At 26.9% G+C, this 13,147-nt stretch overlaps 1 protein-coding gene across 2 annotated transcripts in view; it reads left to right on the top strand.

The window, feature by feature from the left end:
- The window catches only part of Lrch (Leucine-rich-repeats and calponin homology domain protein), a 34,075-nt gene extending 21,735 nt beyond the window's left edge, over window positions 1-12,340 (top strand). Inside the window, exons 14-16 of one of the 2 annotated variants that reach the window (XM_043038753.3) lie at window positions 400-537; window positions 2,783-2,860; window positions 11,851-12,340. In XM_043038753.3, the coding sequence (XP_042894687.2) occupies window positions 400-537; window positions 2,783-2,860; window positions 11,851-11,949 (315 nt within the window). In that variant the 3' untranslated portion in view covers window positions 11,950-12,340. Of the gene's footprint in view, window positions 1-399; window positions 538-2,782; window positions 2,861-8,105; window positions 8,419-11,850 lie in introns of those variants that run through there. The other variant, XM_043038717.3, reaches the window with a different exon arrangement.
- Window positions 12,341-13,147: the final 807 nt, after the last annotated feature.

The raw sequence follows: 13,147 nt of genomic DNA, 5'->3' as shown, positions 1-13,147 counted from the left end.
TTACTCACAGCTAAAAGTCCTCATGACTGATTAATTGATCATTTTCATGATTTTTTATCTGCAGAAGAATGGCCACTTTATTCACCAGACTTGAATTTGACGGAATTTTTATTTGGTCTATCTTGAAAACGTGTGTTTGTGCTAAACCTTATAAGTCATTAGAAAAATATCCTGCAAAAAAAAGAAAGATGAAATATTAGACGATAAGTCGTGGCACATAGCAGAAAATTTTTTGATACATTTACAGCATAGCATTTAATTTTTTGTAGTTAGTAATGTTTTCATGTTTGCATTTGAAAGTTTATTTGTGCTATTTTAATAAGCATTAAATTGAAAGATATATGTGTAAAAATTATTTCTTGTCATTATGTATGATGAAAGGCTTATTCTTTTATGTAGATACTAGAATGTAGGCTAAAGCTGAAACTTCCAGATGATCTAGAGTCTGCATTAAATGATGGTGTGTTCCTGTGTCATCTAGCAAATAATATTAAAGCTAATTCTGTTACATGTATTCATGTGCCTTCTCCTGCAGTGGTAATTATTTAAAATTTTCTCCTTTTTATTGCTTATTTATTTCATTCACTAAAAAATGCACACTTATTCTCATAGCCATGACTCAGTCTCATAGTCATGGATTGGTAGAATCCCATATAAACTAGCATCCTATCAGGCAATTTTTGTTTAAAAATTGTTTTAGAAAACATAACATTGTTATTTAATTGGACATTAATAATTTAATTCATACAAAAGGCAGGTAACCTAAATTTAATGGTTATATTCATATTTACAATTACTAAGTATCATATGAACTTAAGATCAGCTGGATGAGTCTAATTAATAGGAAAATTTTAGAATAATTTTGTCTTTCCTCATATTCCACACCTATCTGAGAAAATGTTCAATTTAAATAATCTGTACTGTTAGTTCAGTCTTATAAGGTAAAACTCTACAAAGCTTTTGATAATTTTTTTTCCGGAGTAAGTCTGTTGATTAACAATCATGGTGAAAAATCTAATTTTGACAGGGAAGTTCGAAATTTTTTATCAAATTCTGCTCAGTTGCATCACAATATGAAGTAATTTGATAAAATTTGCACTGAGCTGTGGAATATTTGCAAAATTCCGCCTGTACACTGCAAGTGTTTCTATGTTAGTAACACAATTATTCTCATTTATGCTTCTTGTAACATTTAGTGAATTAATATAACGATGCAGATTATTGTTTGGATAACAAGTGCAATCTTGAGTATTAAGTGGGATATTTGTTCTGCTGTGCAATAGCAGAATCAACGTAAGTAACAAAAAAATCAAAATTGTGATTTTTATATTTTTGGCATTTTTGTATAATAAGTTACCTATTAAAGAAAAAAAAATTTTGCTCAAAAATGAATTTTTTTTCTATCAGTTTTTTTTAAAAATTCTATTTTAGCATTCATAACATTAGTAATAGAAAGTAGTTTTAAGCCACTTTTTTCAAATTCTATAGGAAGCACTTTCATTGTTTTTTCAATCGCAAAGCAGTGTTATAATTCAGATTTATTATTCCTTTTCAACACTTAATCTCAACAATTTGTGTTATGTGTTATTTGTGTTAGTATAAATTCCATATGAGTACTAAATGTAATAATTAAAAATTTATTTATGTATAATTCGTATGGTTACAGCTGAGAGTACTAATGCTGAAATGTTCAAAATTTTTGCTCTAAAAAATTTTGCTCTCAAGTCACATCATGATAAATACTACTCTCCTGATACCTCAAATTTATAGATATTTAGCATAATCTATTTTATTAAATGTGGAATATAATTCTATTTTTTGTTTATAGTGCTAATTTAATTGGCTATTATATATAAAATATGCTGATTTTCTTTTCGTGTAATTTATCCAGAAAATTATTGGATTTTGCTTTGATTTTTTCCTTTTTTTAAAAAAAAAAAATTAGTAATATCTTTCCTATTTTAATCAAATTATTCACAAGTCTTTGATTTGTTCGTGAAAAGACTTGGTGTTTTTTGTGATCTCCATCCATCTGTAATAGCAGCGCTTGTAACTTCCTGCTTTTGTCTTCTATTACACAGGGTACATAGAGTTTTTAAAAAGTGCTTAAAGGTGCTTATTTTCGATGTTCCTTTTTTTAAAAGCCCTTAAAGGTGCTTTTTTCAATGGGTGTTTTTAAAAAGGGCTTAATTTTCCCTTTTTCAAAGTGATTTTTTTCCTTTACTATGTTGATTATAGCTTCGAATTATGCAAAAAGACACAGTTCACATTACGTTAATTCAACCCCAATCTATTTCGGCGTCCATAGCATATGAAAACGCCATTCGCTTTACATGATTCAAAATTCTATGATTTCTTAAAATTATCAAAAACAATGACAAAAGGTTTTCTTTTTCTTTTGACATGACGGTTAAAGCAAGATAAAACCGTCAGTTGTAAAAAAAAACTTCCAATCCTGCCTAATTATGATATTTTTTTAAAGTGCTTAAAAATATTTTTTGAGTCTTGAAAATTGTTTAAAAGATGCTTATTTTTGTTGCATAATTTGGCTATGCACCCTGTTACAAAATTGTTTTGTAAGAGGATTAAGTCATACAAAATTTTTTTAATTATAACGATTATCTTAGTCTTTTTTAGATACCTTGAGTTTTTTGATTAATTAAAAATTTGTAATATCTTGATAGTCATAATGGTATGCAACTGCATCAATTCTTGCTATCACTGCTCTTATTTGTTTTATGTTATATGCATAATGAAGTTTTTGAAAAAATTTCTTTTTTAGCCTAAGTTGACTGTTGCCAAGTGCAGAAGGAATGCAGATAATTTTTTAGAGGCTTGCAGGCGTTTAGGGGTGCCAAATGTGAGTATTTATGATTAGAACATTATTTTTTTGTTGTTCTATGTTTGTTCCACTAAATTTTATATTTTTCATGCATGTGTTCAAGTTGTTAGCTAAGGTATTCATCTACTGTACTGCATAAAAGTTCAATTTACAGTTCAAATACAGCCTTTCAGTTTACAACAATTTACAGTTTGCTTTAAATGACACCCTCTCTGGTGAGTGGGGTAATTGTGCTGAGTGAGGTCTTTGTTTACTGACCTCTTTATGATCTGCCTAATAATATATATATATATATATATATATATATATATATATATATATATATATATATATATATATATATATATATATATATATTGGGGGTCTGTCCAAGCCAAATTTACTACCGTTTAGCGGTACCTTCTCAAATTCAACTTAAGGAAAAACAGTAGTCTTTCAAAATACTTTTTCTTAAAATTTTATTTTTGTGTCTTGTAAGAAACGATAAATCCATATTTTTACCATATTTTTGTGTTAATTTTTTTAATTTTCACAAATTATGTCTACATTCTCACAAAATTGGTACCTCTTAGAAAAACCTAGACAAACCCCTGTATATATATATATATTTTCTTTTTTTGCAAGTTGTGCAAATATTCTGCAGCTGAGCAGAATCACTTTCTGTACTTGATGAAATGAGGCATGCCCTAACTCAACTAACGGAGCCATATTTCCAATTACCAGCTCTGCATTTGTGATTAAATATTTAGAACTGTCAACTAAGTTTGATAGTTTAAAAAATTTTCTAATTAAACTATGTACGTTTAGATTATCTGACCTCAATGAAGTGGTGTGTTGAGGTGTTTTGAAATCAGACGAAAGCAGTTTTCTTCTATTTATATATAAAAAAGATAATTATGTGTTGTCCTCTCTTCACCTGCCAAATTATCACACCTTAAGACAACATTATTTTGATTTAATATTATTATTACAATTAATGCATTTCAATATTTTAACTTCCTACGTTCTTTTTCGTCTATTCATGGTTTCATCTAACAAACAATTCTTACTGCTGCATTTGTTTACATTTAAAAAAAATTTCATATTTTTTATGAATTTATAATAGTTGTGGTCAAAACTTTTAGCTTGACTAGTATCTTTGGAACTGAAATTTCATGCCCTGATTTATGCCATCTATGATTCACTATATGTGCTTTGCTTAACTGCGTTCATGTAAAATTTATTTTTATTGCTTTAAAAATCATATATAACTGTGAACTCATATCAAACTCTTGTATTAAAATATATTTTTATTATTGTTTTGTGTGACAATAAATTTTCCATATAAATGAATGTAAGACAAAGAATATGCAGCAATTGAAATTAGTCACAAAATTAGTCATATGACACTCACAGCTATTAATAAAAAAAGTTTTAAAAATTTTTCTCTAAGTTTGTGGTATCATCTTTTCAATTCTGAAGAAGAAAAAAAAATTCTACGCATAGTATTACTCTATACAGAGTGGCCTCAGGGCAGAGAGAATAGGTAAAAGTAAAGAAAATTAGTCAATCTGAAAAAAAATAGTGAATTTAACTAAAATGCCCAATATGTAATGGTAAATGAATTATATTATAAGGTACCTAAAAGTTCATTTTTTTTTTGTAAAAAAATTGATCTTACAGTAATTCTTTTTTTTTTTTTTAATTTTGTTTAAACTCTAATGGGAAATATAAGTGTTGTGTAATTTATTTAATGTTTAAGGATAATATATAACTTAAAGATTAGCAATTAAATAATAATTCATAGACAAATTCAATGAAATCAGTATTTTAAAGTCAAGGAAATTCTTTTTCTAAGCGTTTATGACTGCTCTTTACAAAGTATTTTAAGTGCTATAGTTGAGCCTAAATTACATTTTTATACTCTTTTATGACCTGGAATAGATCCTACTTAAAATCTTTAGCATAATGTTTAATCTTAGAGTATCCTAAATAGAAAAAATTGAGAGAGTATTCTGATATACTGTAGAATAATATATGATCTACAGTATACAAAACATATTTGTAACACTGAAATTCCCCATGGCAGAATCACGCCGACATTGTCGCAGAACGTTAAGAGTGCTTGCAGAAAGAGTTTTCTTTTAGAAAGTAAAATATTTTGGTTTTCTTTTCTGCAGAAATGTTTGAAAGAATTTTTTTTCTGTTCATAATTATATTCAAAAGATGCCTTTTTTGTGCATAAGAGGGGAAAGAAATGCTCACAAAATAATTATAAAAATTTCGACATCATTTTTATTTAATTTTTCTATCACACAAGTATGGTCCAAATCTGTATCAGGAGTTGAACTCTCTGTTAATATTGTTTTAAAATGCTGACATTTTTATTTCTTAAAATAACACTGCTCATAATTTTGAAAATTTTTTATTCATTTATACTTTAATATATAGGTTTTAAAATTTAGTGAATAAGGCTGAAAAGAAATATATCAATTTCTCATTTATGTAATTTATAATTTTGTAATAATAGAAATTGTCCAATCAATGAATATGTATGCAGTTTTTTCCTAACGTTTCAGGCATATTTTGATGAAGCCGCAATCTCTTGATTAAGATGTAAAAGGTTATTTTTTAGTGCAAATCATATATGAAATGGTTAAAAGATAGTTTAACCAATAATTTTACAGATTTGAAGAAAAAAAAATCATGTGTGTTGCCTAGCTTTTAACGCAATTTAGTAGCATTTTCCTTTCTTTGCTATTTTTTTTCTTTATGTCTGGTGTGTGCAATAACTAATGTAAAATTTAGTTAAAATACGGCTGATGATTTTAAACAATTTGTATTTCATTTGCTTTTTTGGAACTACATAGATAAATGCTGAATCAGATCTTTTAAGTGTATAAAAATATTCAAACACTTCTCTTCTTTCTTCTTCTTTTTTTTTTCTTGTTCCTTTTTTTTTTTTTTTTTAATGCAGCAATATTATAAATAATCTCCGAATCTTTATTTCAACTCTTCTTTTCAGCTTTTTATATTCTTTTTAATTGTGATTAGTACTAGTTTATGTTGCGTTTTGTTATACTTTAAAATTTGCCAAAAAAAGCAGTTAAAATTACAATTGTAGATGAGTAATTTCTTGTTTTCTATTTGTATGTTTGCATTTTTGTTGCTGTTTGATATATTTCAGTTAATAGTCTTGCTTTTCAAATCAATTATCTCAATACAAGATTGTATATTTGTCATCGTGTGCTTCTGAGGTAGTTTTATTTACTCATATGTGGTCAATTAGTGTTGCTAAATTGGTGTCTGCAATGTTTCAGACATTTGATCCTCTTTGCTTTTATGGTAGTTTTGTTTGCTCTTGTATGGCCAATTAGTATTTCAAATACTATTGCCCAGTTGGTGTCTGCATTGTATCAAAGATATTTGATCCTCTTTGCTTCCGTGGTAGTTTTGTTTGCTCTTATATGATCTATTAGTTTTTCTAATACAATTGCTCAGTTGTTGTTCATAATAAGTAAAAGATATTCCATCCTCTTTGCTTTTGTGGTAGTTTTGTTTGCTGTTGTTTGGCTAATTAGTACTTCAAATACTATTTCTAAGTTGCTGTTTGTGGTAAATAAAAAGTATATAATTCTATTGTGCTTCAGTGGTAGTTTTCTTTACTCTTGTATAGTCAATTAGTATTTAAATAGTTGGTGTCTGTAATAAATAAAAGATATTCGATCCTCTTTTCTTTTGTGGTAGTTTTATTTGCTCTCATATGGCTAATTAGTATTTCAAATATTATTTCTAAGTTGCTGTTTGTAGTAAATAAAAAGTATATGATCCTATTGGGCTTCAGTGTTAGTTTTCTTTACTCTTGTATAGTTAATTAGTATTTAAATAGTTGGTCTCAGTAATAAATAAAAGATATTCGATCCTCTTTGCTTTTGTGGTAGTTTCGTTTGCTCTTGTTTGGCTAATTAGTATTTCAAATACTATTGCTGAGTTGGTGTCTAATAAATAAAAGATATTTGATCCTATAAGGCTTCTGTGGTAGTTTTGTTTACTCTTGTATGGCAAATTAATTTAAAATACTATCGCTGTATTCGAATAAGTTGAAAGATATTTTATCTTTTTGTGCTGTGTAGTATTTTTTCAGTTCTTGTATAACCAAATAATATTTCAAAAATCAATGCTAAGTTTATATTCGTGATGAATTATTTAATTACGAATTGGTAATATTTGATTCTGTGTTGCTTCTGTAGTAGCTTTATTTGCTCTTGTATTGCCAGTTAGTATTTTAAATGTCATCAAAGTTTAATGAAGGAGTGGGGGTGAAACTGTTGCCAATGATCATAGGGAGTATTCTATTATATGGCTATTAATTAAAAAAATCAAGCCAAAGTGCAGTGATAAAAGGTGATTTCAAATTAAATATTTTTTAGGAAGTTAAAACTAAGTTTAAACATTTTTTAATTTTAACTACAATTCATGTTAAATATACAGATGTTTTCGGAATTTGTATATCAGAAGATTGCTGTTTTTTTTTTTAATTTTTATTTTTTATTTTAATTAAAATTATGAACAAGTTTTTTTTATGATTTCAGTCACCATATTAGATATTACCTGATAGTTAAAAACTGAATGAAATATTTTCATAATGGTTTGTTGTATAAGATGTGGGTTAAGACATTTTGTGTTTTAAACATTAACATGTTTCAATCCTCTGTCTTAAAAAATAAATATCTAGTTTCAACTGTTTTAAACAGTATTAAAAGATGTTTCTTTTACTATTCAACACCATATCTTTATTTATTTCTATAATAATTATTGATGATTTCTTTCATGAGTCACGATTCATGATTTCAAATGTCCACTTCTTTTGTAGAATTGTTTAAACGTCAAAATGTATAAGTAAACTCATATTTATCCATGAACTGTAAAAAATTAATCTAATGAATTGTTAATATTTCAGTTTTCTTTGGCAAAATTTACTGATATAATTTTTTTAAAATTTACTTTCACAAACTAAAATTATGATTGCAATCAACTCTTGTGTGGAATGCATTCAATAAAACAAGTTTTATTTCCTCTAATTTTGTTTTAAAACAATAAGCCTTAATCATTAGTTTCTAGAAAGAATCCTCATATTTTTATCACAAATTAATTGAAACTCATAACACTTTTACACAATTTGTTTAAGTAAAGTTTAAAATTATTTTTATTTTTCCTTGTTTTATTCAAAATTTTATGAGTTGAAATTTTAATTCGTATGTTCTCGCCTGTTTTCTCGTTCCAGGCAGAACTTCAAAGTTGGGCAGAATCCTTTCTTGAAACACAAGCTGCTTCCTTGAAAAATACCAAAGAAATGCCTAATTTGGCTGCTTCCTCAACGAGTCAAGTCATTTTATCCTATTTTTTGCTTACTGTCTTGATTGGCACTGCTTTTTTCCTTTACACTTTTCCTTCACCCGACTGAAAACAAAGTGGCAACTATTTTTTTATAATTCGCTACAACTAAATCAAACAAATTATGCAGAATTATATATATATACATATATATTTACTCCTTTTATGTATTGCAAATATATTAAATTCCTATTTATGAAACAGAGGTTGTCTCATTTATTCATGCTGCTCAATATAGTTACTGCACACACCAGATGTTTTCATTATTTTCTATCTATACCTATTTTTTGCTTCTATATATTCTTAAAAAATGCTTCTAAGATTATTTTTTTAAAAATTAATTTCAATATTGACAGAACTGTATAACTAGATTTAATTAATATTGCCAGTAGCAAGTTGATGTAAATACAGAAAATTAGTAAAGAAATAGCTGATCTTCTGTTTATCAAAGTATAAAATTTTATTTGAACAATTTAATAAGCTTTAATTTGCTTTCTATTTTATTACTTTTTTTTTGTAGTTAGTTACTTTGATATTTATTATGTAGTTTTTTTACAATCTTGCTTTTTTAACTTGCACATTATTTCCAATCTCTCTTTTACAAATTGTTAAAAAAATACCTTTAAGCTAAAAAGAATTATTATCAATGTTTAAATAACTATATATAATGAATATTTTTTGTAGAAAATTAATTAAAAAAATTTACTGATTTTACTGCTTATTTAACAAATTATGCAAATTTAGTAAAGTTATTTAATTATAATTGGTTTAATTCTCTTTCTGTTTTGATACCTTTAGTTTTAGATTGACTTACATTGATGTATATTATGTAGTTTTTACAACTTGCTTTTTTTTTAAAACTTGCACGTTCTTTTAATTTATTTGTGTGAATTTTTCCATCGTCTTTAAATAGCATTAATGCAGTCAATGTACAGTTATACTAGATATAACAATTCCTCTCCTCCAATGAAAATAATTGTGTACTGTTGCTGTATGGTGATTAAAGACAAATATAAAGTTATAACTGAAAATACTTAATAAATCAAATAACTTAACCGAAATTGCTAAGTTGATCTATTTCACAATATTTACACAACACGAGCGTTGATGCTATCTTGAAAAGTGAAGTAGAGTTGTAAAAGATGTTATTGAAATACAAATTTGTGTTAAATATTGACTACAAATAAATAAAGTACTTTATTTTAAGTAAATTTATTTATTGGTAATTTAAAAAATAATAAAAACTCAAGGAATTTAATATGGGTTTAGTGTTTATATGTTTTCCATTTTTGTGGAAAATTTGAGCTATCTCCACTTCTTCAATTACACTAAAATGAAATTCTTGTTGGAAATTTTTTTTGTTAAATAGAGAAAAATTTAAACTATTAAAATAGCAATTTTGTTTCAATATTGTTAAAAGTGGTGGTGTGCTTTTGCAACCTTAGCTGTCTCAAATTGTAAAAAAAAAAAAAAAAAAAAAAAAATCTATTTTATATAAGTATTGCATAATAAAGAAAATTGTCTGATCTTTAATAATTTTAATTGGTTAAGTAAATAAATCAATAAACAATGCTTAGTGATTAGAAAATATTCTATCAGACACTTTGTTAAAAAGAGTAGAGGGAGCCAGGCATGTATAATAAACACAAACACCCGTAAGTTGTTTTTGGGAAATTTGTGATTGACAAAGTACAATACATATTATAAAAAAAAAAAAAAACGCAGCATGCAGTTTCATGCAGCCAATTTTGCAAAATTCGAATACAGCAGAAAATTTGGTAAGTCAATAACTAATTTTATATCTCTGAAAAATTGCTTAATGTATAGAAATATATGCTGGTATGAATAATGATCAATTAAGAGTTTTATAAAAATGTAAACACTTTTTAAAACATCAGTGATTTTTGAGCAAATATCGTCGAAGTAGCTGGGGACGAAAGACTTGAAACAAGTAACTAGAGTCAATAAATTGCTCGCAAAAGTTTTTTTTTATGATATGTTATATCTGCTGCAAGTTTTTTATTTTGTCTAAGTCTGAAGGAGGCATTGATAAATTTTAAAATGTTAAATTTGTTTTCGAATGGTAAATTGCATGTGGTTGGATGCATTTAAATTTATATAATTAATTTGAAACCCACTGAGTTCTGGGTGAATAGCTGTTTTTCAAAGGCACTGTAGTTCCATGAAATTATGTTTTTTTTAAAAAAAATTTTTGTAATATTTATTCTGCTATGATATGCAGGATAATATGTTATTTGAATAACTGTGAGTTTGCAACAGTTATTCGTGATTTTTAGGTGAAGTTAAGCCTATCTTCCAGTGCCCATTATGTTTATTTTGAAAATGGTGCAAAATGTCAATTTGGAGAGAACAACGATTATGGTCTTATTTTTTTATATTTTAAAACTTACTCCAATGCTGAAATATTTGGGCTCAGAAAAATTTGCAAAAAATGAGAATAAGGCAGTGATTTATTAAAATTTTTAGCTAGAAGAAAATGTTGCTAAATTGGAGATTTTTAAAAAAATTTAATCACTTTTAAAATATTTTACACTGCTTGACAATTGCTAAGGAACAATTACATTTTTCGGAATAACTAATAACAGACATTGTTTGAAGAAATTAACACAAGTACATATTTATTGGTGACAATGTACATTTATAGTAATGCAAAATTGAACCAATATTGTCACATCAAAAATTGGATGTAAAAAACACGCTCCTTAGACGATTTCCAAACAGTCGAGAAAAATGAGTCTTCTTGCCAGAATGAAACAGGTATGAGTATTTCAGTAAGATCACCTCAGGCACTAATGCTTGTTTTGCATTTATTATTTTAGCTGTTCACTGTATTATCAGGGTGTATCTTGGATATTATTCCACTCTTCTGTCAAAGCTCAGTGAGAGCGTGTTCTTTGTAAAACACGCCTGCCTAGGGCATCCCAGACAGGCTGTATAGGATTCAGGTCTGGGAAGTATGCAGGCAACTGCATACGGTCATTACCTTCACTTCCAGTGTGCTCAGCGCTCTTGTGTGGCTGTATATTGTCATTTGTAAATAGAAATTTTGGACCTACCACACCCCTAAATAGACAAACATGATAAAGAATAAGCTCTCTGCAATATTGCTGAGATTTAGCACTACCTCGCTCAAAGATATGAAGTGATATTCTGAAATTGTGCACGACGCCTGCCGACACTGCTTGGGTCACACCAATAACGTTCCTGAACATACTGTTGTGCATAACATGTTCCCCATCTCTCCATACTAATTGTTTGTTAGAATAACTTGTCACATTGAAATGAGATTCATCGTAGAACATCACTCTGGACCACTGCTGTTGACCCCAACCAATAGGTTCTTTACACCAACGTAATCTTTATCGACGATAGTGTGATTGCCAAATACTTAGCGGCAGGAATTTTCTCTCTTTATACATGTAAATGTTTTTAGGTGCCCCAACAAGATCTTGAATAAAAATGATTTAACTTTACAAAGTGAAGGGCGTCTTTACTCTGTGGTTCATCTTTTTAAATTTTAATTTAATTTTTAACTTTCAATAATTTTAAGCGTAGTTATAATATATATATATATATATATATATATATTGATGGATATATTTTCTATTTTGCAGGAACTCTTGTGTTCACCTCAAGATATTCTTGGTGAACAAGGAGGACTAGTGCGTATTGCTATAACTGTTCAGGAACTAATGCAGATCAGTAAAACTTAGCAAAAATAGATATTATCCCAATTTTAACTAGTCTACACTCAACACATCTCAATAGTATTCATTTATATGAAGGGGAAAAAAAAGATTGAACACAAATACAGAACTGCTTTGAATTGAGTACTTAACAGATTGAAGAATAAATCCTGAATGCAAAATATAAACTTTTAGTAAAATGAACATTCTAGAATTTATAGATGATGGTGCGTAACCCATTTCTTCTTCATTATCTAGTCATTCATCTCTTTTATCAATAAAATATCTCCCACAAGACCAATGAAGTTTTTTCAAGTACATGAATATTAACCAAAAAATTTGTAATTTCATAAGAGATTTTATTTTACAAATAAACACAATTGGTTTTTAGAAAATAAACTGATTTTAAAACCATTTTATAACAAAAATCAGTGTCTTATGTCTTCTAAAAAACATTTTGTGTTTTGCATATTTAGCTCTGTTGAGTTTTTGTTAATTACCTCAAACTTATTTCTGTATAAATTTTTGAATATATTCAATTAATTGTTAATTTTTATGTATTTAACTAATTATAATGGGTTCTTAAACTAAGGTTGCTGAAAACTTATAACAGCACTAAAAAGAATCATTTATTAATTTTATAAACTAAAACTTTACTTTATTTGGTTTTAACTCTTAATGATTCAAAGAGTGTACTTTGAAAACAAATTTGCTATGAGATAAAAATACTTCTGATCATTACAAATTTTTTATTTGGTCTTGAATCTTAATGATTCAATGAGTATGCTTTGAAAATATATTCGTTAAGAAATAAAAATACTTTTGATCATTAAGGATTAATATAATTAAATTTTAGATATATATTTTTGTATTTTATAATTTTTTATATTTCTATTTATGTAAAATTTGCTTTAATTTATAAACAATACTGTAACAAAATATCTATATTCCTTTTAATAGAATTTGAAGAGTATTATATTTTATCGCACCAAATTAGGTTGTACTGTATACTATAATATTTTGAGTAAATTTAAAAATTATATAATTTTTGTTGATTAGACATCATTAATTTTCCCTGATGAAATTTTAATTTTTTAATAACCAGGATTGAAAATCATATTTTTTTCATTGAATTTCTCTTACTTTTTTTACATTGGAAGTTTTAATGTCTGAGCTTAATTGTTTATTTTTTTAAAGCATTATTTAATTACCTCAATTAATATGT

The sequence above is a fragment of the Parasteatoda tepidariorum genome, chromosome 9, assembly GCF_982258835.1.
Source record: "Parasteatoda tepidariorum strain Cologne lab strain chromosome 9, Ptep-v5.0, whole genome shotgun sequence".
Lineage (NCBI taxonomy): Eukaryota > Metazoa > Arthropoda > Arachnida > Araneae > Theridiidae > Parasteatoda > Parasteatoda tepidariorum.
The sequence above is the reverse complement of the archived record's forward strand: the minus strand, read 5'-3'. Positions and strand labels throughout refer to the sequence as shown.